General features: G+C 36.1%; 2 protein-coding genes across 2 annotated transcripts in view; both read right to left on the reverse strand.

Moving 5' to 3' along the window:
- The window catches only part of LOC123555013 (uncharacterized), an 88,256-nt gene that overhangs the window by 12,166 nt on the left and 48,164 nt on the right, over positions 1–27,926 (reverse strand). The window lies entirely within an intron of this gene.
- LOC123555012 (uncharacterized) lies at positions 12–16,983 on the reverse strand. Its single transcript, XM_053547500.1, has 2 exons — positions 16,954–16,983; positions 12–7,033 (listed from the first exon to the last, which is right to left on the reverse strand). Exon 2 carries the CDS (start codon positions 6,378–6,380, stop codon positions 762–764), a length of 5,619 nt encoding a protein of 1,872 aa, XP_053403475.1. The 5' UTR covers positions 6,381–7,033; positions 16,954–16,983; the 3' UTR covers positions 12–761.

Here is a 27,926-nt window from a genome sequence, read left to right on the forward strand (position 1 = left end):
TCTGGTTTCTTATTTTGTTTGTTGTGCTTGGCCATTTAAAAGAATACCACATGTGTTGTGTTGGTACACTCACTAGAATGAATTTCTTGGAACCACTGACAGGAACATGTGTAAGACATGATGACGACGAATTCTGTTGACTTACTAGCAACAACAGACCTTGACATCATGTAACAGAACTTGCTCTTGGATAAAAATAAACCGAGTCTAATAACTTGTGCATTTTGCTGCTTCGGAGGGGGTGGGGTTAACTCTTTCTTATCACTTCCTTTAACTTAAACAGGATTTGAAATACTGTTTTTCTGTGCTTTCTTTTCACTGCCAAACATTACAGGATATGGATTCATCCATGGTGTTGCTATTGATGCTGATGTAGAAGTTACATAGCTTGACGTGGCTGAGGTAACTAATGCTTCAGACTATGGAAAGCCTGTTGATAACTGGGACTACATATGGACTAATGTAGGTTGCCAATCAGAGACAAATGCTGTGTCTACATTTTGATTTTTTTTGTCAAGTAAAATAACTTATTTAACAGAAATGTTGTCTGTAACAAGTGACTGGCAGAGATAACGATTTCTAAAGTATTCACTGTTTCCGTCAGAAATATGTCCAGTCTTCAGCTTTAGAATACTCTGGGACTCTGGGTCCTCCTTAACCTCTTTGATTCTGACTGATGGTTTGATCACTTCAATCAGTATTTCATTTTCTCTATCAGTTTTGTCAGCACTTGTATCTACTCCATCATCTCATGCTTTTTTCTAGATTTTTTCCACTTTCTCCTTTTTGACTCTGCTTCTGGATTCAAATAATATTTTGCTCAGCATTCTCTTAGTTTCTGTAGAAACACAGTCTACATTGTTGACTTCACCAGAGTTGTCAATACTTTCAACAGGTAGATCGATGTCTTTCCTATTTGTACCATTTATCAGATCTGGTTCTGGGGTAACATTCAAACCTACAAAACCACAAGAATTAACAGGATCTAAGCTGTCTTCAACTTCACTACTACTATCATTTGAAGAATCCTGTTCATAGTAGTTACAATTCTTTTTTGGTCTAAGCTTCTTTCTTTCAACTAATTCTGAATTACTTACATTTACTTTATCATCTATTTTCTCATAAGTGGGCCTATTTCTCAACTCCTGCATAATGTTTTTAATTACTGCTGGATTTACATTCTTTTCATGTTCGGTATTTCTGAACTGTGAATTTCTACATTCTACTTTATGTCTCCGTTCCATCAATTGCTGTTCCTTTTTTGACCTTCCTGGTTTTCTCTTGGTTATATTTTCAATTTTTGATTCACTATAATCACATGCAATATTGACAGTGAAGTTGTTAACATTTATGGAACCCTTAATTTCTTTATCTGATTTATCTTCTTTCAGAGTTCTTTTATTTGAAGTACTTTCTTTCATCATAAATTCTCCAACACAGATTTTCTTTTTATTTAGCTCAGATTTGCTAGAATCCTCTTTTTGGCATATGTCACCCACAGACTGCCTTTCTCTTATTACTTTTTCATCTTTTCTTTGCTTTCCTGTTTTCCCTTGTAAATAATTTTCAAGTTCAGAAATATTTTCATCACTTTCATCTTCATCAATATCAACATCATCAAGAATAATCGAACATTCAGAATCTGTCACACTATCACCTATATTTTTTCTAGGTCTTTCTCTTTTTCTTGGTGGTATCTCCTCACTTGTGTCACTGTCATTTACAGCAATACCACTGTGAGAATATGTTTTAGTATCATCTGCATTTTTCTTAGGCCGCCCTCTTTTCTTAGGTAAAGAATCTCTCTTTTCCTCTCCAATGCTTTCTAACTCATCTTTTTGACTTTTCCTATTTGGTCTTCTCATTCCCCTTTTTGGTGGTGACTCAGTATTCATGTTGCAAAAAGTACTTTCATCTTCTTTCACAATCTTTCCATCTTTCTTGCTGAATAAAGGTTTATCACTGTCATAGACAACAGGCTTGATTTCAATAGATTCTTCCTGGCACATTTGCTTCATGACAGTTCTGGTAAGTTTCTGACTTGTGTATTGTTCCTTAGCAGTAACTAATTCCAAACCAAGACAATCTGCTTTGTGACTTTTTTCAATTTTCACAACAGAGCATTTCACATATTTATTTAACCATGGCATTCTTCTGGAACAAGTAGGCAGACTATCCGCAGACCGTGCTATTTTCACAACTTTTGCTGGAACAAAATCTTTAACTACATCAGAGGCATTTCGTTTTTGTATTTTTTTTGTAATTCTAGGTGAATCTGACACCGTAAGCTGTTCTTTGAAACCATTATTCATATCTACATTTACAAGATTTTCTTCAGTATTTCCAGAAAGCTTCCTTGAGACAACAAATTTTTGTGTTTTACTTAACGACACACTAGGCTTATCACTATTCTGATTGAGGTTGTTTCTGTTTAAGTCTTTTACTAGAATGTCTTTCTGGCTGTCTAAATTTGTGTTACCTGGAATAACAGAAGGGAGACTGCATACTGTTTTTTGATCAGTGACATTACTGAGTGTTTTTGTATCAACTTGTATATCTGGATTCACAGTAGGGAGATTGCTAATTGTTTCTGAATCAACTTTTACATTTGGTTTCACAGTACAGAGATTGCTAATCGTTATAGGAACAACTTGTACATTTGAACTCACAGCATGAATACTGTCAATTGTTTTTGAATCAGCTTGTACATTCGAACACACAGCATGAATACCGTCAATTGTTTTTGAATCAACTTGTACATTTGAACTCACAGCATGAATACCGTCAATTGTTTTTGAATCAACTTGTACATTTGAACTCACAGCATGAATACCGTCAATTGTTTTTGAATCAACTTGTACATTTGAACTCACAGCATGAATACCGTCAATTGTTTTTGAATCAACTTGTACATTTGAACTCACAGCATGAATACCGCCAATTGTTTTTGAATCAACTTGTACATTTGAATTCACAGTAGGTAGAGTGTTGATTGTACTTGGAACAAAGCGTATTGTAACTGGATTCACAGCAGCAGTAACAAATCTAATACTTCTTTGACCATTTTGAACACTTTGAGGATTGGAGCTCTTCGAATTTCTAAGTATTTTTGCACGTAGCTTTTTTACAACAGAATCCCGTTTGTGATTGTGGTTATTCAGAACAGAATCACGTCTGTGCTCGAGGTAGTTCAGACTTTTTTGTAAGGAAACAATCAATGTGTTCATGGGAACAACATCAGGATACATGTAACAACCCGCCCCGATTTTATAAATAAACGTCTTAACACATGCTTGGATTTTTCCATTCCAAGGTAAAGGTTTTAAGTGATATTTTTGCAGAATTTCGGTAAACTTTTGAGATCGACTTAATGACACAAGAAAGTTTTGTAAGTCCAATGTAGACTTATCTACCTGTAAAGTTGGAAAGACTTCTATCATGAGTTTTATCAGATCGTCCATTACAACAGTAGTCAACTCTTTTGGAAAGTTCTTGCCAAAATCACAATACTCTAGTAGTTCTTCAAGAGGATATTTGTACTGTTTTGAACCAATTTCTATTTCCCTGTAGCCAAATGAATCAACATTCAAGTTTGTTCTCATGTACTCCTCAACTTTTAAAAATCGAGTATCCTTTTGAAAACATTTCGTCCTTCTCTTTTTATCTTTATAAGCTTCTGTCTTTTCTTGATGCAAAATCCCTTGTTCTGCTAAGGCATTTAGACTGGAGCTACTTAACTGTCTCAGTTTCTCAGGTTTTCTAGCATCTAGATTTCTGTGGAAAAACAAAGCCTGGGCATCTAGAAATGAATGTCTACAAGACGAGCAAACACTTTCACCTGAATTCGGGATGGGTGTGTCTATATGTAAACTTAAATGACTGATGAGGTTTAGTTTTGTGCAGAATTTTATATTACAAAATAGACAGATGAAAGTTGCTATTCGACTTTCGTCAATGTTTCTCGTCTGTATATGATTTTCAATGCTACAGTGCTTCTGGAATTCTGATTCCTTTAAAAACTGACATTTACAGCATTTATATGCGCATGTGTAGAGATGACTGTGTACACCTGCAATATGACTCAGCATGTTCCATCGGTTGTCACTGGAAAGTCCACAGAAGTAGCATGGGAAGTCACAAAGATGGACAAGAAGTTCATGTTCTCTGACAGCCTCCATGCTGCTATACATGTTATAGCAGTGAGAACAAAAATAAAAGAGATTAGTAGGATTCATTGTACCTGCACTGATTTTTGCATGTTCATTTAAAATATGCTTCCATGTACATGAGGCATCTAGAAATTCTATTCCACACAAGTAGCAAATTTTGAGACTCTCATCCGACTTTTCACCTGAAATTTTTTTAGTACAAGTGGTTGATCTCCATTTACTGAGGTGAAACCAATCAGGCAGTCGAATTTCTGAAGTTTGCTCATTTGTTTTAACTGTATCATCAATAATTTCAAACACATCTCCACCTTCATCAACTGACCTTGAAGCTCCAATGTTTGTGACCGTCTTGTTTTGGTCTTTTGGACTCGAGCATGAAATGTCCTTTCCAGAAATATCGACTTTAGAAAGTGTAAATGCTTTCTTGATCAACTCTGCCTCATTCGTTGTTGGTTTTAGTGCCATGTCCACTAAGTTTTTCAATGCTAAGTCTTTACTTTGCATGGAGTTCTTGTTTTGAACTGTGTTTATATTTCTAATTAATTCAGCATCCCATGCACTTTGTTCAACTGTTTTCTTTCTGTATTCTTTTCTTAATTCAACTTCATTTTCACTTTGTCCGGCTACATTCCTCCTGTTCTTTTCCCTTAATAATCTGGCTTCACTTTCAATTTCATTCTGTTCAGCAACTTCTGCATTGTGTTCTTTCCTTATTGATTCAGCTTCACTTTCTTTCTGCTGAGCTTCACAAGTTCCTTTCCTACTTCTACTTTGAATGGATGCAATTTTCAAATCTTTTTGCTTTAGATCACTAGTCCCAATCTCAGTTTTACTTTTGATGCATTCAAAAGATTTTTTGTTTATCATATCTGCTTTACCTGCTTTAACTTTCTTTTCCATGATGGTATGTACCGTGTTAACAACAATCTTCTTTCTCAATGTTTCTCTTAATAAATCTGGGTGAGATGTTAAAGCTTTAAAAATGCTTAGTGCAGCTTCATTGCCAGTTTCTGAATTTTGGTCAGTAGGAGTTTTTAGTTGTTCCATCTTTTTACCAACTTCTTCCGTTTCACATGAACTTTTTGTAGTGTTTGTTTTAATATCCTCCTCAACTGTATTCTGAGAAGTTTCAATATCCTTTTTCAGAAGCATTGCTTCTTCCAGTGAGATATATGGAGAAATAAGACTTGCGTAAAACTTATCTTTTATATTTGTATTTATGCCAGTAACATTATGCTTTACTACTGCTTCACAGAATACCTTTGCACGGTAGTAATCTTTACTTTCTGGTTTTACAAACAACATTACATTCTGCCCATTATCCAGTAACTCCATCATCTGTCTAAGGCTAAGTTTTTTCATGCTGTAGCAGTACTCAATTTTAGGACGAAATTCTACTTCTGTAATCTCCTCTTGCTTGCCACTCTCCATACTCGACTTTCCGGATGGTTTACTTTTCACACTGGCATTGCTAGTAGATGGAATGTTTTCGTTGTCAACTTGAACCTTTCTATCTATTCCTGCACACTTCACTTTCTCATTAAATTCAGAATCAGGTTCAATCACAACTTGGAAAGATGAAGATGAAGTTGTTGCTTTTTGTGCTGATTTTTCACTAACTGATGGTGTTTTGCTTCCCAAATTCCCTGAACTGCTAGTGGCGGTGGATACTGGAACCTGAGGATTGTGGGTTGTTAATGAATACTGTGGTGTATTCTGAAAACCAAACTGCTGAGGATTTAACTGCAGTATACCACCAGGTACTCCTATACTCTGGAGAGCAAAGCTTCCTTGGAATATATTTCCTTGTAAAACACCATTCTGTACAAATGAAGCTAGTACCACATTGCTGGGGGGCTGGTTTGTTTGAAAAACTTGATTTGGTAAAAAGCTTCCAGATATCATGTTTTTAGATGATGAATGCACAGGAAATGGATTTCCTAACACCAGACTACCATTCTGAGTAATGTTTTGTACAGGAGAATTTTCTGGTTTGTTTGTGTTTGTACTTACTATACTCGCTGTTGTTGTATTCGATAAGGAACATGCCTGTACACACCGTGTTGTCACAGTGACTGGTGCAGCACATGATTTATGCTGCATCGGGTTAACCACCATGACTGGAACTTGCGCTTGCACAATGGATAAAGGTACTGCTGCTGAACCGCTAGTGACCGTAACAACACTGGATATACTGGATGACACAGACATGGTGTAACTAGAGGCTGTTGTTGGTGCTAAGCATATAAATTATAATGAAGCTGACGAGACAAAAGATGGAACAGATAAACCTGCTACCATCTGAGTACACGAGATGGTTTCTGGTCTTGGACGAACTGGAGGAAAACTTCCAAACAGTCGCCCTGTCCTGTGTGAGTGTGAGTCCGATTAAGAAACAAACTTTTCTTATATGTATCTGTACACAGTCCTAGTCCCCAGCTAAAATGTCAACATCACCACATTTCTGTTTTAACCATTGCCAACAAATGTCAAAACCTTTTTGGTCAACACCATGAGGAGGAAAGTTCATCCATGATATTTTTTACTCCCTAAATATCTTTCTTTAATTACACAGGTAGACTATTGCAGCTTGACATCAACTCGTCTAGAAGATTATCATCTAGTATATGGTGTTTATCATATATAATACACCTCTTCCAACAGATAATAGCTCAATAATTTCTGCAAAACCACCTGGCTAACTGAAACTTACTAACATTTCATTTCACATTATCTAAATTTGCTATTTTCCATATCTTCACTGTCAGTTGTACAGATCAATCTCATCCCATTTTGTAGCTGTTTCCAAATGTCAATATACCTTGTATAAATGAATGCCCTCTTGAATGGCTGGTTCTATTACCCTGAAAAAAGAAAAGAAATCAGCACTATACATGTATATGAACCAATTTCAGTGAAAAACAAAACCATCATCATCCAAGTGTAGTTATATATTATCTTCGAGTTGGTTTTTGTCCACATAAGCAAAAAAGAATGATTGCCAAAAATGTCTGCTTTAAGGTAGTTCTGCATGTTTGATAAACCGGAAGTGATGGCGTAACGTAATTTATCCGGAAAACGTAGAATAAAGCCTGGATCCGGCGTACGGAAATGTAAATAATTTTATGAATGAATTGAAATCTGTGAGTAAATTTATTACAATGGCACTGTTGCTATATTTCTAAAGTCAAAATATGATACTTAAACATATGACACGTTTAACTAATCAAAATAATGTCTTAAAATTAGCGTGAAATGTCTGATTAACTTTAATCATGGTCAAATATCTCAAAAGTAAGCACATGGACCTATACATTTTATTTCACAAAATTATAGGCTGTGTGTTTATTTACAACTGTGAGAAGTTTCAACAAAATCTACATTGTAGAAAAATTTCTATTCGCGAAAATGTTATAAAAGTAATGGTTTTCCAATTGACTCCCATTATGAACTATTATGTGAGGTCCAAATTTTTCAAATCAGTCTAGCAAAAAATCAAGAACACGATCCTTTTTTGTTTGTTTGATTTTCTATGTATATTCTGAAGTTTTGAAAAATCACAGTTTAATCAAATTCTACATTGTAGAAAAAGTTTCGATCCAAACATGCAAAACTACCTTAATTCTCCTACATATCAAAGAATGCATTAAACAGTTTAAACGAGACAATGCTTTTGTTTCATTTAGATTGGGCCAAAATTGTGACCACTAGAGTGTTTACAGTCATATTGTTGACGACAGAAGAGGACAGACACAGGGCAATCAGAAAATCTCAAACTAAGCACATCGTGCTCAGGTGAGCTAAAAATAAGTTTCAAAACTGTATGCTTTTACAACTGACAGCTATATGTACTTTCATGCAAAACTTTATCCAGAATTTTCTAAGTCAAACAGTGGCATAATTTGGCCAAAATGCATGTCAGACAGAGTTTTGGCTCTTGATGCTATCACCTAGTTTTATTACCCCAAAGACACAAATGAAGTTTTAACTGATTAAATCTGCATGAGTTTCAGAAATCTATAACCAAGATTTATAAGTCCAAAAGAGGGCATAATCTGACCAAATTACATGAAAATTTACTATGTAAACCATGTGACCCCCCAGGACGGAGCCATATTTAGCCCTAGGGGAACTAGAGCTATCACTAAAGGTGATGAATGTAGCCCCCGCATGCACTGACACAGTACATTGCAATTTGACACACACAAGATTGCATAATTATGTGGACTGTATGTATATAGACTGTATGTATATATACAGTATAGTAACAAAAAACAAAGTGCCATAACTATGCAGAATATTTATCTAAAAGAATGTAACATGCACAACTAGGGTTGGTACTGATCACTTGTGTGAAGTTTCATTAAATTGTGTGTAAGGGTTTGGTAGATTAGGCACGCACAAGATTGCATATGCAGACTGTAATAGTATGTTAACAAGAAACAAAGTCCCATAACTCTGCAATTTTTGTCGCTGAAAGAACCTAACATGCCCCATGCACAACTACTGTTGTTACTGATCACTTGTGTGAAGTTTCATTAAATTGTGTCACGGGGATGAGGAGAGATGGTGCGCACAAGATTGTGTCTATGTATATAGTATAGTAACAAAAAAACAAAGTCCCATAACTCTGCAAATTTTTTTTCTGAAAGAACCTAACATGCCCCATGCACAACTACTGTTGTTACTGATCACTTGTATGAAGTTTCATTAAATTGTGTCAAGGGGATGAGGAGAGATGGTGCGCACAAGATTGTGTCTATGTATATAGTAATGTAACAAAAAAACAAAAGTCCCATAACTCTGCAAATTTTTTTTCTAAAATATCCTAACATGCCCCATGCACAACTACTGTTGGTACTGATCACTTGTGTGAGGTTTCATTAAATTGTGTCAAGGGGATGAGGAGAGATGGTGCGCACAAGACTGTGTCTATGTATATAGTATAGTAACAAAAAAACAAAGTCCCATAACTCTGCAAATGTTTTTTCTAAAAGAACCTAACATGCCCCATGCACAACTACTGTTGGTACTGATCACTTGTGTGAAGTTTCATTAAATTCTGTCAAGGGGATAAGGAAAGATGGTGCGCACAAGATTGCGTCTACGGACAGACGGCCAGACAACCTGAAACCAGTATACCCCTCCTTACAACTTTGTTGTCTGGGGGTACAATAATTTGAACAATCTTAGTAGAGGACCATTAGATGATGTCATATACAAAATATCAAAGCCCTAGGCCCTGTGGTTTTGGACAAGAGGTTTTTCAAAGTTTTTTCCTATGTAAGTCTATATAAACCATGTGACCCCCGGGGTGGGACCATATTTGACCCCAGGGAAATAATCTGAAAAATCTTGGTAGAGGACCACTAGATTTTGCTACAAACCAAATATCGAAGCCCTAGGCCCTATGGTTTTGGACAAGAAGATCAGAAACCGTTTAACTGTTCCTGGCCAATGTGAACTTGACCTTTGACCTAATGACCTCAAAATCAATAAGGGTCATCTGCTGGTCATGGCCAACCTAACTATCGATTTTCCTGACACTAGGCCTAAGCATTCTTGAGTTATTGCCTGGAAACCATTTTACTGTTCCTGGACACTGTGACCTTGACCTTTGACATAATTACCTCAAAATCAATAGAGGTCATCTGCGGGTCATGACCAATCTCCCTATCAACTTTCGTGACCCTAGGCCTATGCGTTCTCAAGTTATCATCCGGAAACCGTTTTACTGTTCAGGGTCACTGTGACCTTGAACTTTAACACACTGACCTCAAAATCAATAGGGGTCATCTGCTGGTCATTACCAACCTCCCTATCAACTTTCATGATCCTAGGCCCAAGTGTTCTTGAGTTATTATCCAGAAACCGTTTTACTATTCAGGGTCACTGTGACCTTGACCTTTGACATACAAACCTCAAAATCAATAGGGGTCATCTGCTGGTGATGACCAACCTCCCTATCAACTTTCATGATCCTAGGCCCAAGCGTTCTTGAGTTACCATCCGGAAACGGATTGGTCTACATTCCGACCGACATCTGCAAAACAATATACCCCTCCTTCTTCGAGGGGGGGGGGGGGGGGGGGGGGGGGATAAGAATATGCGCCCTTGGGTGTAAACAAGCTTATTCTTTGATTTGACCTGGTAACCTAGTTACTGACCCAACATGACCCAAACAAGAAGCTGCGTTCAATAAACGCTTGATGCCTCTGGTGGCATCCTTGTCGATATAACCTAAGTCCAAAACGAAATCAAGGTCAAACTGAGGTCAGGTGATGTCTGAAGATGAGGAATGGTCACAGGTTACATCTGCAGATGTATCAAGTCATTCTAGTAAGGGGTATTGATGCTAGATGAAACGGTCCCATTTGGTTAACCTCGTAAGGACGGACGAACAAACGGACGGCCAGGGCAATCACTATATGCCTCCCGCATCAGCAGATGCCGGGGGCATAATAAAAATTTATTTCAGATTTTATGCAGACAAAGATTAATTCACATCAAATGAAAAATGCAGCCCCTATTGCATGCACAAGATTTTTCTTTGATTTTAACAGGTGACCTAGTTTTTTACCCCAGATGATCTAGATTCTAACATGGTCTAAAGATTATCTAGATCACCATTTTGACCAAGTTTCATGACGGTATGATCATAAACATGGCCTCTGGAGTGTTAACAAGCTTTTCCTTCGATTTGAACAGATGACAGTTTTTGACCCGACATGACCCAGTTTCGAACGTGACCTAGAGATCATCAAGACAAACATTCTGACCAAGTTTCATGAAAATTGAGTCACAACTAATATTGGCCTCTTCACACACTCCTGTTCACATGCTTTTCCTTTGATCTGACTGGGTGACCTGGTTTTTGATCCAACTTGACCCAGATTCATACTTTGCCTAGAGATCATTAAGACAAACATTCTGACCAAGTTCCTTAACAAGAGCTGTCACAGGAGATAGCGCGCTCGACTATTTCCATGCTGGATAATGAAACTGGGCACATCAGAGGAAACTAGAGCTGTCACTGGAGTGTTTAATGACTCCAATGTGAATGAAGATATTGCACAATAGCCCGAGTCTATGTCAAATTTTTTTTTTGTTGGGTTTAACGTCGCACCGACACAGTTTAAGGCCATATGGCGACTTTCCAGCTTTGATGGTGGAGGAAGACTCCAGGTGCCCCTCCGTGTATTACTTCATCACGAGCGGGCACGTGGGTAGAACCACCTACCTTCCGTAAGCCAGCTAGATGGCTGCCTCACATGAAGAATTCAACACCCGAGTGAGGCTCGAACCCACATCCATGAGGGGCAAGTGATTTGAAGTCAGCGACCTTGACCACTCGGCCATGGAGGCCCCTATGTCAAAAATATCAACTTAAAGTAATAAGAGAGGTAAAGATAAAATGTATCAAAACACTACATAAGTATATCCTAAGCAAAAAGGGGCATAATTCATTAAATATTGGTGCCAGAGTTATGCAGCTTGTGTCATATAGTGTGGGTTATGATGTTGAACAACTCTTTTAAATTTTGATCAAATCCATTCAGTAATAACAGAGACAGACTCAGAGTGAAAGTGCATCAAAACTTTAACCTAAAATTCTAAGTAAAAAGGGGGAATAATTAATGAAGAATTGTGCCAGAGTTATGCACCTTGCATCATATGGTGTGGGTGATGATGTTGAACAACTATTTTAAGTTTGAATCAAATCCATTCAGTAATAACAGAGACAGAGTGAAAGTGCATCAAAACTTTAACCTAAAATTCTAAGGGGGAATAATTAATGAAAAATTGGTGCCAGAGTTATGCACTTTGCATCATATGGTGTGGGTGATGATGTTGAACAACTATTTAAAGTTTGAATCAAATCCATTCAGTAATAACAGAGACAAAGTGAAAGTGCATCAAAACTTTAACCTAAAATTCTAAGTAAAAAGGGGAAAAAATTCATGAAAAATTGGTCCCAGAGTTATGCATCTTGTGTCATATGATAAGGGTAATGATGCTGAACAATTGTTTAAGTTTGAATCAGACCCATTCAGTAATAACAGAGATAGAGTAAAAGTGCATAAAACTTTAACCTGAAATTCTAAGTAAAAAGGGGAATAATTAATGAAAAATTGTGCCAGAGTTATGCAGCTTGTGTCATATGATGTGGGTGATGATGCTGAACAACTATTTTAAGTTTGAATCACATCCATTCAGTAATAACAGAGGTAGAGTGAAAGTGCACCAAAACTTTAACCTGAAATTCTATGTAAAAAGGGGGAATAATTCATGAAAAAAATGGTGCCAGAGTTATGCACCTTGTGTCATATGATGTGGGTGATGATGTTGAACAACTATTTTAAGTTTGAATCAAATCCATTCAGTAATAACAGAGATAGAGTGAAAGTGCATCAAAACTTTAACCTGAAAATCTAAGTGAAAAGGGGGGATAATTCATAATATATTGGTGCCAGAGTTATGGCCCTTATGTCAGATGATGTGGATGATGATGAGGAATAAGTATTTCAAGTCTGAATCAAATCCATCAAGTAATTACAGAGATAAGTTGAAAAAAGAGAAAGTGTAAAAAAAACTTTAACCATGGTGGGGACACGGAAAGACGCTGACGCCGGGGTGAATAGGATAGCTCTCCTTATACTTTGTATAGTCTAGCTAAAAACTGAGTTAAAACTGTGGCCTCTAGTGTGTTCGCAAGCTTTTCCTTTGGTTTGACCTTGTCATCTAGTTTATGACCCCACATGACCTAGATTTTAACTTGATGTAGAGGTCATCAAGACAACATTCTGACCAATTCTCTTGAGTTTCAAACAAAATTGTGGTATATAGGAAGTTAACAAGATTTTCCTTTGATATGACCTAGTTTTTACCAAACATGATCCAGTTTTGAAGCTGGCTTAGAGATCTTCAAGACAAACATTCCGACCAAGTTTCATATTGGATGACAACTGTGGCCTCTAGAGTCACTGCCGTCCGGCTGAGAAAATTCAAGAGGTTTCAGTGGGATGTCTGTGAAATTCCATGGAAGTCCAGACACCGGAGTATTCAAACAAACTTTCCGGAGCTGGATATAGAATACTGCCGAAAATGATGAAAAATGTCCAGGGATCTCCAGAGTACTTTCCATGGACAATTTTCCGGAGTGATTCCACGGATGTCCGTGAACAATTTTCCGGAGATATTCCACAGTGGTCCAGTAAGTTCTGCCGACACTATTATTCAATAGCAACAAGAGCTCATAGAACATGAAATGCCCCTCTCCCCCACTCTTTGATGCATTCAGTAATTGCACAAGGAACAGAAATTATTTAGTCACTGTACACAAAAGTTCTACTTTCTGCAGGGCCCACGCTGTCGTTCGCCACTCGAGCCATTTGGCGAATCTGCGATGAAAGTGGCGAAGAAAAATCGCGAGTGGCGAAAATGAAAAAATGTTCGTAATTTGGACCGCCATTTTGTTTCAGACGTTCTAAATCGTAACCTCAGAGAAATTATGTTAAAAAAACAGTTGACTGGTTCCGATAATTTTACCTTATAAAATTAACTTATTTCGGAATAGTACTACCCAGTCTGCGTTTACTTTACATATAACAATGTGTAATAAACATCTTGACACGCGAGAAGATGCAATTTGCAATCGATTAGCAACCGATTACCGGGTAATAATCTTTTTGTTTTGTTGTCGTAGATTAAACGATTGATGCCTTTAATTTCCATGGATCAAATAATTAATAAATAAATCGGCAAAATAATGAATGGTTTGATGAATTTTTTAACGTTGTCGCCACCATCAACAGTATCTTAGTCACAGCACGGTCCAGTGTATTTTTTGTTTAATATAAAAATCCTTTTTTTTTTTTCACACAAATGTACTTTTTCAGGCCTTTTTTATGCTGATTTTAGGGCCGAAATTCGCCCATTCCCCAGTCTAAAAAGTATACTTTTTCCCCACCTTGGCCAAAATTCCCATGCAAAAAAAATGAAATTAGTTTTGATTTTCAGTCCTGATTTTAACAACTTTTCAGCAAATATATTCCTCCAAACAATGATCTCTCGACGTAAATTCCCTCCAAAAGGGACCTCTACCCTTCCCCAAATTTACAAAAAAAAGGCTGTTTTTATATGTTAGTCAAATGAAAAAAAAAATGATGACAAAAAATCCGGTCACAGTATCATACACGACACTGTCACCGAATTTTTGTCATCATTTTTTTTTTTCATTTGACTAACATAGAAAGCATATTTGTGTGAAAAAGGGTTATTTTTTTATATTAAAAAAAAATACACTGGACCCGTGTCTGTGGTCTTAGTAAGTAATTAGTAAAGGTGTTTGCCAAGTTTTTTGAATGTCTTTAAAAGTTAGGAATGGATTTGAAATGTATACATATATAATCCTGTATCAGGGTAGATTTCTCGGAAGCACAGAGCACCAAAAACACAGCCCCCGGGCCATGCATTTACATAGTAGGCCCACAACAAAAAGAAGCTGTAATGGAAAAATATTTCAGACAGGTTGCTTCAAACATCCAACAACATTTTAAAATACAAAACTTGCTTTAGAGGTATACCCACTTTCATTCAAAAGTCCCCCTATATAGCTAGAATACACCATTTGCTTATGGAAGTAACAAAAATTTTCAACGCGCCGCGAGAAGGGAAACCTCTCCAGCACCCTCCCTACCGTTCCCGAGAAAAAAGGTGGCTCCAACTTTTTTCAGCCCAGTGTGGGCCCTGTTTCTGGGTCAATGTGACCTTGACCTTTGACCTACTGACTTCAAAATCAATGGGGGTCATCTGCTGGTCATGATCTACCTCCCTATTAAGTTTCCTGTTCCTAAACCCAAGCATTCTCAACTTTTTGTCCTGAAACAGTTTAACTGTTCTGGGTCACTCTGACCTTGACCTTTGACCTACTGACCTCAAAATCAATAGGGGTCATATGCTGGTCCTCCCTATCTCAAGTTACTGTCCGAAAACAGTTAAACTGTTCCGGGTCACTTTGACCTTGACCTTTCACCTACTTACCTTAAAATCAATAGGGGTCATCTGCTAGTCATGATCAATCTCCCTAGTATCAACTTTCATGATCCTAGACCCAAGCATTCTTGAGTTATCATCCGGAAACCCGTTTAACTGTTCCGGGTTACTGTGACCTTGACCTTTGACCTCAAAATCAATAAGGCTCATGTGCTGGTCATGACCAACCTTTTCTGTGTTTTTTATTTCTGCGACCTTCGAGAAAAGCAGGAATTAATTTTTGCGGTAGTAAATTCTGTGCATAGGAAATAGCTACCACATTTACTAATACTATGTCATATTTAATGACTCGAATGCATATTGTTCTCGTCAGTTATCTCTTGGTGGCATTATCTTAGTCGGAATCTAGGACAGCGAAGTTGGCACAGCTGATTTATGTTTAAATCTAATTTCTTTTCATTACCGTACATGATAAACATTTATTTACAAATATTCACTTTTAAATGCAAAATCTAGTATATAGTCTGTTCACAGTCCATTCAGTTACAACACACATTAATAATAAGTACTGCACAGTATTATGGCATTTTTAAATTTTATTTTTAGCAACATGTAAATAAACAATCAGTCCTTAACATTCAATTGAAAGACCAAAGAGAAATTTGAAACGCCAATATCGCGTGTTTGAGATGCTACTGACGATTGTGAGTGGCCCTAGTTTATGTATTTAGTCATATATTTTAGTATTTTTTTATTGAATTTGAGCCATTCTCGGTTGACAATCATATCTTAGTTTGTCAGTGTTTATGTTTACGTACCGATTTGTTGTGCCGCATTTTTATCTACCAGGGACTTTCAGCAGGAAGGCACTCCTTTCCTGATAGATATTTCATGGACGGGAAGGACTACAGACTTGGGGTCGGTCTCATTTTGTAGCTAAATGTACATGTGAAAAAGTTTATTTAATTGTCTTGAGAATTTATCAGGTCTAGGAAAGTGGAATATTTACAGATTATCTGTAAATTTACAGATAATCTATAAATTTACAGATTTTTCAATCCGTAAATTTACAGATTGTGTGTATGAAAACTGATGAAATTACATTTAACCTCAAAACCGCAGCTTGGAATTAATTGGTTTATTTACAGCATGCATAAATTAAGGTCATTTGTGGGTTTCAGCCATTTTTTGTTGACTTTGAGTTTTTGGCATTTTAAGAAAAATCAAAGTCAACAGAAATGACTGAAAGTTACAATTGCCCTTTATTTATACATACCATAAGTAAATCAATTAATTTCAAGCTGCGATTTTGTGTCTAAATATAATTTTAGCAGTTTTCAAACACTTGATCTGTAAATTTACAGACTGAAAAATCTGTTAATATGTAGATTATCTGTAAATTTACAGATAATCTGTAAATACTCCACTTTCCTAGACCTGTTTATTTCACAATGGCCCTAGAAGTGAACCCATTGCTAGCAGGCTCCAATCTCGAGATTCCGGCCTTCAATAGACATATGTATCTTTTGAAGGGGTCTCATATTTCACTACTTATTTTTAATTTTGGACTCATTTAATAAAAAACAAAGGTTTTTATCAGTCTGCACGTCTGGTCATATTTTTTGGATGGATGGAATCATGGATGTCCAGATATTTCCAAACAGTTGCTATCAGCACAGACAAGCAATTTGCTATATATGGCATTTAACAAGAGAGAAGCATATGACTTTAGTCTGTATCACTGAATAAGAAAAAATATATCACAGGAACAAAAGAAACGATTCAAAACCTTTCTTTTATTGCTGGTCCCCTCGCAAACAACACTGAAGAGTATTTATGAAATGAACCCAAAGGAGTATGAATGGCATAAGTAATTTCGTTACGCCTTTTTAGTGTGCAATAGAGGTAAAATGCGCAAGTATACTCAATTTCTTTTAGGAACGATTTTTGGGTAAACTTTGTCAGTTACAGTTAATGGAAATGTCGTTCAAATGCAAAGAAATGAAAGACGGTGGCGCGCAACGGAGATCAGTTGAGCAATTAACTCATTTTTTTTCTTCATTTTTGACTTTCTTGGGTACATTTTGACTTAACCATGTGGATACATTTTGGTTTAGGTACGTTTTGATCGGCATTCATTTTTTTTAGTAGTTATTACTCAAAATAATAGGACATTTCGGGATAGCGTGATAACTTTTGATTGTCGCTGTCACGTCACATCAAAAAAAAAAAAAAAAAAAAAAAAAAAAAAAAAAAATGAAGAAAGAACAAGGAACATTTAATGTATAATGAATGTTTCAGATGATTTCTTGGTTGACAAAAGTAACGAAAGGATTTTAGAATTTTTTTAGAATTGATACTATATAGTTTTAACAAATCAATGATATCATAATACTGATAACAATATGGTTCAAATTTCTTCCTACATATTTCTAAATACAGCAGAATGCAGTGGTAACGTATTTTAAAGCACCGTTACGGAAAGAACCCATTGCTTGAGAAGTATGGAACAATACTATTTTGTAAGAGTATTTAATAACTTGATAAATATATATTCCTATACAATTTTCTGAGAAATAATGATACAATAAAACAAGATTATTGGCATGGTAAAGTAACATGTGTAAAGTATATTACAAACAGATTCCTCCTTCAAATAAGTATTTAAATTATATTTTCTTATGATATAGCTTAAATAATCAAAAGTTTGTTGATCACAGTTATTTCATCATGTTGTTAAGTTTTAAGTCTCGATGTCTGTTTTAGCATAGTTTCATTCTATGCAAATTAGCTAAAATAAATTATGTAGAAAAACTACTTACCTTCAGAGTAACAAAATACTATTCTGGGAAACACTGTGAGACATTAAGATCAGATCAAAACTGTCTGATATATATTTTCTAAATAATTGTTGCAGTAAAACAATGTTATTGAAATGGTAATGTAACATGTGTAAAGTATGCTACATACTGATTCGTTCCTTTTTCAAATTTGTTTTTAAACTATATTTCCAAACAATTAATATGAGTCACATATTGTTATTTTGGTGATAAGAATTAATGATATCATTTTATTAAATTGTAGTGGTATCTTGTTTCCTGAGACGTTGGTTGTGGCAGTGGTTAATTTTATGCAAATTAGCTAAACATACTTATTTTGCAGTTAAAAAATAACATCAGTGTTACAAAATACTATTTACATTCGGACAACTTTTTAGTCATATAAATGACCGTGCTTACTTGTAGAACAATGCCTAACTTTACAGTGCTGCCTTACTGGCATATCTTGTCATAGATGGAAAATATAATTTTGTGGTTAATCTGTTTACTCTGTTCAAATTTGTTATTGCCTACTTGTTTGTAGGGACAAATGTCATGCATAAGTAAAATAGATTTTACAGTATGTTCTCTAAAATTCTAATAAACATATCAAGTTCTTTTTCTTACTTTTTGTATTTCATATTACATGTTCTTGTTATATTGTTACGGCAATATTTTTGTCAAGAATTTTTACAAGTTTATGTACATTACATAAATGTTTTGTGTAAAACCTGAGATAAAAAGATATATACCAAAAATATTTTTGCTTGTTTCTATGTGTGCTTAAATTCACCAAACATAGGAGATTTCAACATTAATTTTGAAGGCATGGGTATGAAGTATAAATTTCTGATAAACTTAACCTTTCCATACTGATGTCGTTTGACTTGGATTCAGTGTTGTTATATTTTCTCGTCCTTTGGAATCATGGAGTCCATTTTTCAATATAAATGTAATAGAATTCCGCTTAAGCTGCTGCAAGGGGCATGAGGGATATTGCACTTTTCACTACCCGTCTAGGACACACTTGATCAAAGAGATTTTACAATTATTTGGCTTAGTTGCATCCTATGATGCTTCCAAAGGATCTGCGTATAAATGTCATTAATAATAAATGCAAAACAAATTTAACAAGACCGCCACTGCTCGACTATATTCAAACTTCTGTCCCAGAAGCAGGAATATTATATTACCATAAATATTGAAATATCAGTAGAGTTCAAATTCAGTATCAGCATTACCCCTAGGGGATAAAACTGCTCAATTTTGCAGTCTTTTTGCACTGAATAGCAGTTTTTCTGAAAACTGCCTTTTTTGCCAGTAATTAAAACTGTTTCCAGCATGAAATGACCATTAAAAAGCATTTTTTAGAAACTGCAGAGGATTGAAAAACTGGTGGTGTCCAGTTTTCTGCAGTTATTTTGAAGTGTTTGTAAATGTTGTCACAAAAAAAGCAGTTTCATGGGAAGTTAAATGCAGTTATTTTCTAAGAGCAGTATTTTCAGCATCTTTTATGAACAGTAGTATTAGAAAAACTGCTAAATACTGCCTCATGATATCCCATAATGCAGTGCAAAAGATGGCCGCGCACAGTGAAAACTAAAGCATGTAAAGATGTAAAAATGAATAATAACTGCTCAAATACAATGTTTTACACAAAATGATGTACAAATAGTTAAGTAATTGATTACAACTGGAGTTTACTAATAAGACAGGATTAAAGTGTGAAAATCATGCACAGACTGATTGGATTTATAGTCAATTGGTGAAACTGGTGAAAATTCAAAGGATTTACAAGATAAAGGCCAAAACCAGTCCATAACCTGTATAAATGAATCCGAGGTTTTGTATTTAAATAGAAAATCAGCTCATTGTATATTTTATGGCTGGTTAAATCATCACAAACAGTTTAATATTCAAAAGAAAGTAAATAATGAATTACTCCCCTTGGACAAGCTGATGCAAGTTAAATTTTAAATGTTTAATAGTTCTTCTGCATTTTTTTGTGATATCATTTAAATGGTTGAAACAAGAATTATAGTATCTTTGTAGTATTTTGTGATGTCATTTAACTGCATAAAACTGATCCTGCAGTTTTGTTGCAGTCTTTTTGTGACATCATCATACTTCTTAGCTCATTTACATATTTCGGCCAATTTAACTGCATTAAATTTTCACTGCTTTTCTATTAAATATGAAAATGCAGCCATTTGAAGACAAATGACTGCTAAAATACCGCCTTTCGAATGCCCTGAAAAATAATGCTGAAAAACGGCAGTTTAAATGCATTCCTTTTTCCTAAGGGTAGTTTTGGAGATAGTAACTTGCATGCAAACCTTTAACCAGAAGTTTTTAAGTTCAAAAGGGGACATAAACAAAGTGATATTTGCAGCAGGCTGGGGATTTTTTTGGAAGGTCTCTTTGTAATGGTTCTATTTTTACCTCTAGCAGCCCCTAAAATGGACCAAGTGCCTGTATTTGCATAAAACTGCGAAAGAACCTTATGATGCTACAGGTCAATGTGCAGGCTTAAGTTAAAAGGTATTTCTGTATTTAGATCTAGAGGACACTAAAAGGGGACTGATCGAGGGCCCGCATTAGAACAAGTTTGGGAGAGAGCCCCACAATGATGCTACGGACCAAGTTTGTTGAAAATCCGTCAAGCTGTTCATGAGTAGCCTGAAGTTGTTTAATGGTATTTCTGTTTTAGGCTCTTGCCCCTAAACGGGGCCTGCCATGGTGCCACCATTTGGAAAAAAAAACTTCGGAGAGGACGTTAAAATGTTGCTATTAAAGATCAAGTTTGATTAGGATCCATCTAATGATTCATGTCAAGTCGTCTTTTAAAGTAATTTCTATTTTTAGCTCTGGTGGCCCTACTAGAAGCCGAGCACACCAAAATAAAAACTTTTGGAGAGAACCATAAAAGGATGCTACAGATCCAGTTGGATGAAGATCCATTATGCTTTACACAAGCATAGGTAGTCTGGGTCTTGACATCATAGCTGCAATATTGACTACCCACTTTGATTTGACTGATATGTATCCTATTTGAGATTCGTTAAATATATAGATCTAGTCACAAAGAAACCCAAACTTTCTTTAAAAGTATTCAGAATTTGTCGATGACAATAAAAATTCTAATATGTTTGTTTCTGTTAAACAAGAGGGCCATGCAGGCCCTGTATCGCTCACCTGACCTATTGTCCTAAAGATCATCATAATTAAGTTTCATTAAGATATGATCATAAATGTGGCCTCTTTAAGTGTTAACTAGCTTTTCCTTTGATTTGACATGGTGACCTAGATTTTGACCCGACATGACCCAGATACAAATTTGTCCCAAAGATCATCAAGTGTAACATTCTGACCAAGTTTCATGAAGATACAGTCATAAATATGGCCTCTAGGTGTTAACAAGCTTTTCCTTTGATTTGACCTAGTTTTTGACCCCACCTGACCCAGATTTGAACTTTACCTATAGATCATCAAGATTAACATTTTGACCAAGTTTCATTAAGAAATGGTCATAAATGTGGCCTCTACAGTGTAAACTAGCTTTTCCTTTGATTTGACCGGGTGACCTAGTTTTTGATCCTACATGACCCAGATTCAATCTGGACCTTAAAATCATCAATATTAACACTCTGACCTAGTTTTTTACCCCAGATGACCCAAAATCAAACTCGTCCAAGATTTTATTGAGGGTAACATTCTGACCAAATTTTATTAAGACTGGGCCAAAAATGTAACCTCTAGAGTGTTAACAAGCTTTTCCTTTGATTTGACCTGGTGACCTAGTTTTTGACCACAGATAACCCAATATCGAACTCGTCCAAGACTTTATGGAGGGTAACATTCTGACCAAGTTTCATTAAGATTGGGCCAAAATTGTGACCTCTAGAGTGTTAACAAGCTTTTCCTTTGATTTGACCTGGTGACCTAGTTTTTGACCCCAGATGACCCAATATCGAACTCGTTCAAGATTTTAGTGAGGGTAACATTCTGACCAAGTTTCATTAAGATTGGGCCAAAAATGTGACCTCTATAGTGTTAACAGTCAAATTGTTGACGACGGACGGACAGACAGACACAGAGTGATCACTAAAGCTCACCTTTGAGCACTTTGTGCTCAGGTGAGCTAAAAACAAAGACAAATATCAAACAGGGAATGCCATGCACCAAAGGCGCAGCCTCCTCAAAACAAAACCCACAGCACGCAGACGCGTGCACCACAAACACACACACACACACACACACAAACACACAATCCCCTCCAGGTGAATCTCTTACACACCTAATGGAAACAAAAAGGCATGGCATGTAAAACACAAAAATGCTCGTGTATACATATATAAAAAGCAAACCTTAAGAACCAAAAATGTATGTACTCAATGCCTTTTCAGAAGACAGAGCAACAAGAGAAACACCCTTAAGGGCCCGACGAAACAGGCCAGAAGACAAATATCAAAACAGTTGTCCTGGTAGGATTTAAAAACTGCTTATCATAAGAGTCCTCCCCCTCTTCCGTCAGACACAATCAAAGAAGGAAGCGTAGTGTCCAACTGTAAACGGGTTGAACACTAAACATGCGGTATGTCTCAAAACAGTTGATTCGTAACCTCTTTTAATAAAACATTTTATAATTTTACCAAATACATTTGGAAAATTACCATGACCCAAGATCTTACGAAGTTTGTAAACCACATCCCTTTGATTTGACCTGGTGACCTAGTTTTTGACCACAGATAACCCAATATCGAACTCGTCCAAGACTTTATGGAGGGTAACATTCTGACCAAGTTTCATTAAGATTGGGCCAAAATTGTGACCTCTAGAGTGTTAACAAGCTTTTCCTTTGATTTGACCTGGTGACCTAGTTTTTTGATCCCAGATGACCCAATATCGAACTCTTCTAAGACTTTATTGAGGGTAACATTCTGACCAAGTTTCATTAAGATTGGGCCAAAAATGTGACCTCTACAGTGTTAACAAGCGTTTCCTTTGATTTGACCTGGTGACCTAGTTTTTGACCCCAGATGACCCAATATCAAATTCTATCCAGATTTTATTGAGGGTAACATTCTGACCAAGTTTCATTAAAGGGAAATGTTGGTGGGCCAAAATAGTTGAACCTGCTATGAGTAGTTTTGGTAAATTGAAGCTTGTAATACCTTAGATTTTAGTACCTGATGACCTATGTAGTTTTTGACCCCAGATGACCCGATATCGAACTCGTCCAAGATTTTATTGAGGGAAACATTCTGACCAAGTTTCATTAAGATTGGGCCAAAATTGTGACATCTAGTGTTAACAAGCTTTTCCTTTGATTTGACCTGGTTGCCTAGTTTTTGACCCCAGATGACCCAATATCGAAATCGTCCAAGATTTTTTGGCGGGTAACATTCTGACCAAGTTTCATAAAGATTGGGCAAAAATTGTGACCTCTAGAGTGTTAACAAGCTTTTCCTTTGATTTGACCTGGTGACCTAGTTTTTGACCCCAGATGACCCAATATCAAACTCGTCCAAGATTTTATTGAGGGTAACATTCTGACCAAGTTTCATTAAGATTGGGCCAAAATTGTGACCTCTAGAGTGTTAACAAGCTTTTCCTTTGACTTGACCTGGTGACCTAGTTTTTTGCCCCAGATGACCCAATATCAAATTCGTCCAAGATTTTATTAAGGGTAACATTCTGACCAAGTTTCATTAAGATTGGGCCAAAATTGTAACCTCTAGAATGTTAACAAGCTTTTCCTTTGATTTGACCTGGTGACCTAGTTTTTGACCCCAGATGACCCAATATCGAACTCGTCCAAGATTTTAGTGAGGGTAACATTCTGACCAAGTTTCATTAAGATTGGGCCAAAAATGTGACCTCTATAGTGTTAACAGTCAAATTGTTGACGACGGACGGACAGACAGACACAGAGTGATCACTAAAGCTCACCTTTGAGCACTTTGTGCTCAGGTGAGCTAAAAACAAAGACAAATATCAAACAGGGAATGCCACGCACCAAAGGCGCAGCCTCCTCAAAACGAAACCCACAGCACGCAGACGCGTGCACCACAAACAGACACAAACAAACACACACAATCCCCTCCAGGTGAATCTCTTACACACCTAATGGAAACAAAAAGGCATGGCATGTAAAACACAAAAATGCTCGTGTATAAATATATAAAAAGCAAACCTTAAGAACCAAAAATGTATGTACTCAATGCCTTTTCAGAAGACAGAGCAACAAGAGAAACACCCTTAAGGGCCCGACGAAACAGGCCAGAAGACAAATATCAAAACAGTTGTCCTGGTAGGATTTAAAAACTGCTTATCATAAGAGTCCTCCCCCTCTTCCGTCAGACACAATCAAAGAGGGAAGCGTAGTGTCCAACTGTAAACGGGTTGAACACTAAACATGCGGTATGTCTCAAAACAGTTGGGTCGTAACCTCTTTTAATAAAATATTTTATAATTTTACCAAATACATTTGGAAAATTACCATGACCCAAGATCTTACGAAGTTTGTAAACCACATCCCCATAAAAACGGGTTTAGAAATAACTTCTCGCAGGAAATTAATTGTGCAAGGCTTTCTTACGAAAATGCTCCCGCATGCCTACCTGTATCACTAGGTAGAACAAACAAGAGGGCCAAGATGGCCCTAGGTAGCACACCTGAGAAACACTTCATAAGTGTAAACATGTTTGAACTAGTGATTTAATGGAAACAAATATTCTGGCCAATTTTCATTAGGATTGGACCAAAAATGTGATCTCTTGAGTTTAAACAAGTGTTTTCTTAAATATAACCTAGTGACCTACTTTTTGACCCAGATAACCCATATTCAAACTTGACCTAGATTTCATTTTGACCATAATTCATGAAGATCAATTGAAAAATACAGCCTCTATCGCAGTTTTCCTTCGATTTGACCTAGTGACCTACTTTTTAACCCTAAAAGACCCATATTCGAACTTGATCTGGATTTCATCAAGGCAATCATTCTGACTAAATTTCATGAAGCTCAATTGAAAAATACAGCTTCTATCTCATACACAATGTTTTTCTTTGATTTGGCCTAGTGACCTACTTTAAGACCAAGATGACCCACATTCAAACTCAAACTAGATTTCATCAAGGCAATCATTCTGACTTAATTTCATGAAGATCAGTTTAAAACTACAGCTTCTATCGCATCCACAAGGTTTTTCCTTGATTGTAGCTTTTGATCCCAGATGACCCATATTCGAACTCGACCAGGATTTCCTCAAGGCAATCATTCTGACCTAATTTCATGAAGTTCAATTGAAAAATACAGCCTCTATCGCATCCACAAGTTTTTTTTACGGATTTGACCTAGTGACCTAGTTTTTGACCCCAGATGACCCATATTCGAACTCGACCTGGACTTCTTCAAGGCAATCATTCTGACCAAATTTCATGAAGATCAATTGAAAAATACAGCCTCTATCACATACACTAGTTTTTTCTTTGATTTGACCTAGTGACCTACTTCTGAATTACCCATATTCGAACACGACCTAGATTTCATCAATGCAATCATTCTGACAAAATTTCATGAAGATCAATTAAAAAATACAGCCTCTATCGCACAAAGGTTTTTCTTTGATTTGACCTCGTGACCTAGTTTTTGATCCCAGATGACCCATTTTCACAATCGGCCTCGATTACATCAAGGTAATCATTCTGACAAAATTTCATGAAGATCAGTTGAACAAGAGGTCAAAGATGGCCCTAAGACCCTCACCTGAGAAACACACCATAACAGTGTAAATATGTTTGACCTCGTTATTTCATGGAAACAAATATTCTGGCCAATTTTCATTAGGATTGGACCAAAAATGTGGTCTCTTAAGTTTAAACAAGTATTTTCTTTGATTTGACAGTGACCTAGTTTTTGACCAAAGATTACTCATATTCGAACTCGACCTAGATTTCATCAAGGCAATCATTATCACCAAATTCCATGAAGAGCAACTAAAAATACAGCCTCTATCGTATACACATTGTGTTTTCTTTGATTTGACCTAGTGACCTAGTTTTTTTGACCCCAGATGATCCATATTCGAACATGACCTAGATTTCATCATGGCAATAATTCTGACAACAATTCATAAAGATCAGTTGAAAAAAAACAGCCTCTGTTGCATACACGTTTTTCTTTGATTTGACCTTGTGACCTAGTTTCTGAACCCAGATGACCATCATTCAAACTCGACCTAGATTTTATCAAGGTAATCGTTCTGACCAAATTTCACGAAGATCAATTGAAAAAAACAGCCTCTATCGCATACACAAGGCTTTTCTTTGATTTGACCTTGTGACCTAGTTTTTGACCCCAGATGATTCATTTCGAACCTGACCTAGATTTCATCATGGCAATCATTTTGACCACAATTCATGAAGATCAGTTGAAAAATACAGCCTCTATCGCATACACTAGGTTTTTCTTTGATTTGACCTAGTTTTTGACCTAAGATGACCAATTTTGGAACTCAGCCTAGATTCATCAAGGTTATTATTTTGACCAAAATTCATGAAGATCAATTGAAAAATACAGCATCTATCGCATACACAAGGTTTTCATTTAATTTAACTTAGTTTTTGACCCCACATGACCCATTTAGTACTTGGCCTAGTTTTTATCAAGGTAATCATTCTGACTAAAATTCATGAAGATCAATTGTAAATACAGCCTCTATCGCATACAGGTTTTTTCTTAGATTTGACCTGGTGACCTAGTTTTTGACCCAAGATGACCCATTTTCGAACTTGGCCTAGATTTAATCAAGGTAATCATTCTGAAAATCAGTTGAAAAATACAGCCTCTATCACATACACAAGCTAAATGTTGACAGACAACAGACAGACGTCGGATATCGAGCAATCACAAAAACTCACCTGAGCATTGCTCAGGTGAGCTAAAAGCTAGCTGGATGACTTTCTTGTATGAAGAATTATATGCCATTAGTGAAGCTCAAGGGGTAAATGGTTCGAAGTCAGTGGCCTTAACTGCTCGGCTACGGAGACCTCATCCACCACCATACTTTTAAGACTTTCTGTAAAAGATAAAAGATAAAATACTTGACAACACTGTTTTCTTCTGTTTTATTCCTTCATAAAGGTAAAATGCCATATTATACAATATCAAATATTGTAATTACATGTACATAAAAAATAAAAATAAAATGTGTTTTCACAACACAAGCACAATTTTTTATCCTCTTTCATTATTATCATTCTAAGAAACTAGATATATATATATATATATATATATACATACATACATACATACATACATACATACAGTGCAGCTGAACTATATTTCAATGAAATTTAAAACAAACTAATGTTCTTGCTTAATCAAGATTTTTCATAGCACATATTATACAGAAAATAAAAGACAAGAACACATTTACAATTTCTTACAACTACACGTAACAAAAATTACAGTCAACCCTGTGCTAAGACCAACTCAAAATACAGCTTTCACATAAAGTCCGCCATTTTTTTTCTTCCCAATTGGCAATAGTGTAAATTTACCTGTGTTGAGGGCCCGTCTATCAACAACAAGAGTACCAGAATGTCACAATATACGCCCGTCACAGCAAATTTCTTTACTCTAGCTGCTGTATTGCGAATGAATTTTAATTTTGTGGTTGTTTAGTAATCATTGTAAGTCTTTTGTTTTCCTAAGTCCACAAAAAAATTCCTTACCAGGTAGAGAGACCTTAAAATACACCTAAAATTTGAAAGTAACATCTATGTTGTACCACAGAAAAGTGGTCTTGGTTTTTCCCTATGGTCAATTATAAAAAAGTTACAATATAAGTTATTTATAGTAACAACTAAGGGAAGTTAATCTTAAAAAAAAAAAATCCAAAAAAAAATTGTAAGTCCACACAAAATTCTTTACCAG

This window comes from Mercenaria mercenaria, chromosome 7, assembly GCF_021730395.1.
Source record: "Mercenaria mercenaria strain notata chromosome 7, MADL_Memer_1, whole genome shotgun sequence".
In the NCBI taxonomy this organism is placed as follows: domain Eukaryota; kingdom Metazoa; phylum Mollusca; class Bivalvia; order Venerida; family Veneridae; genus Mercenaria; species Mercenaria mercenaria.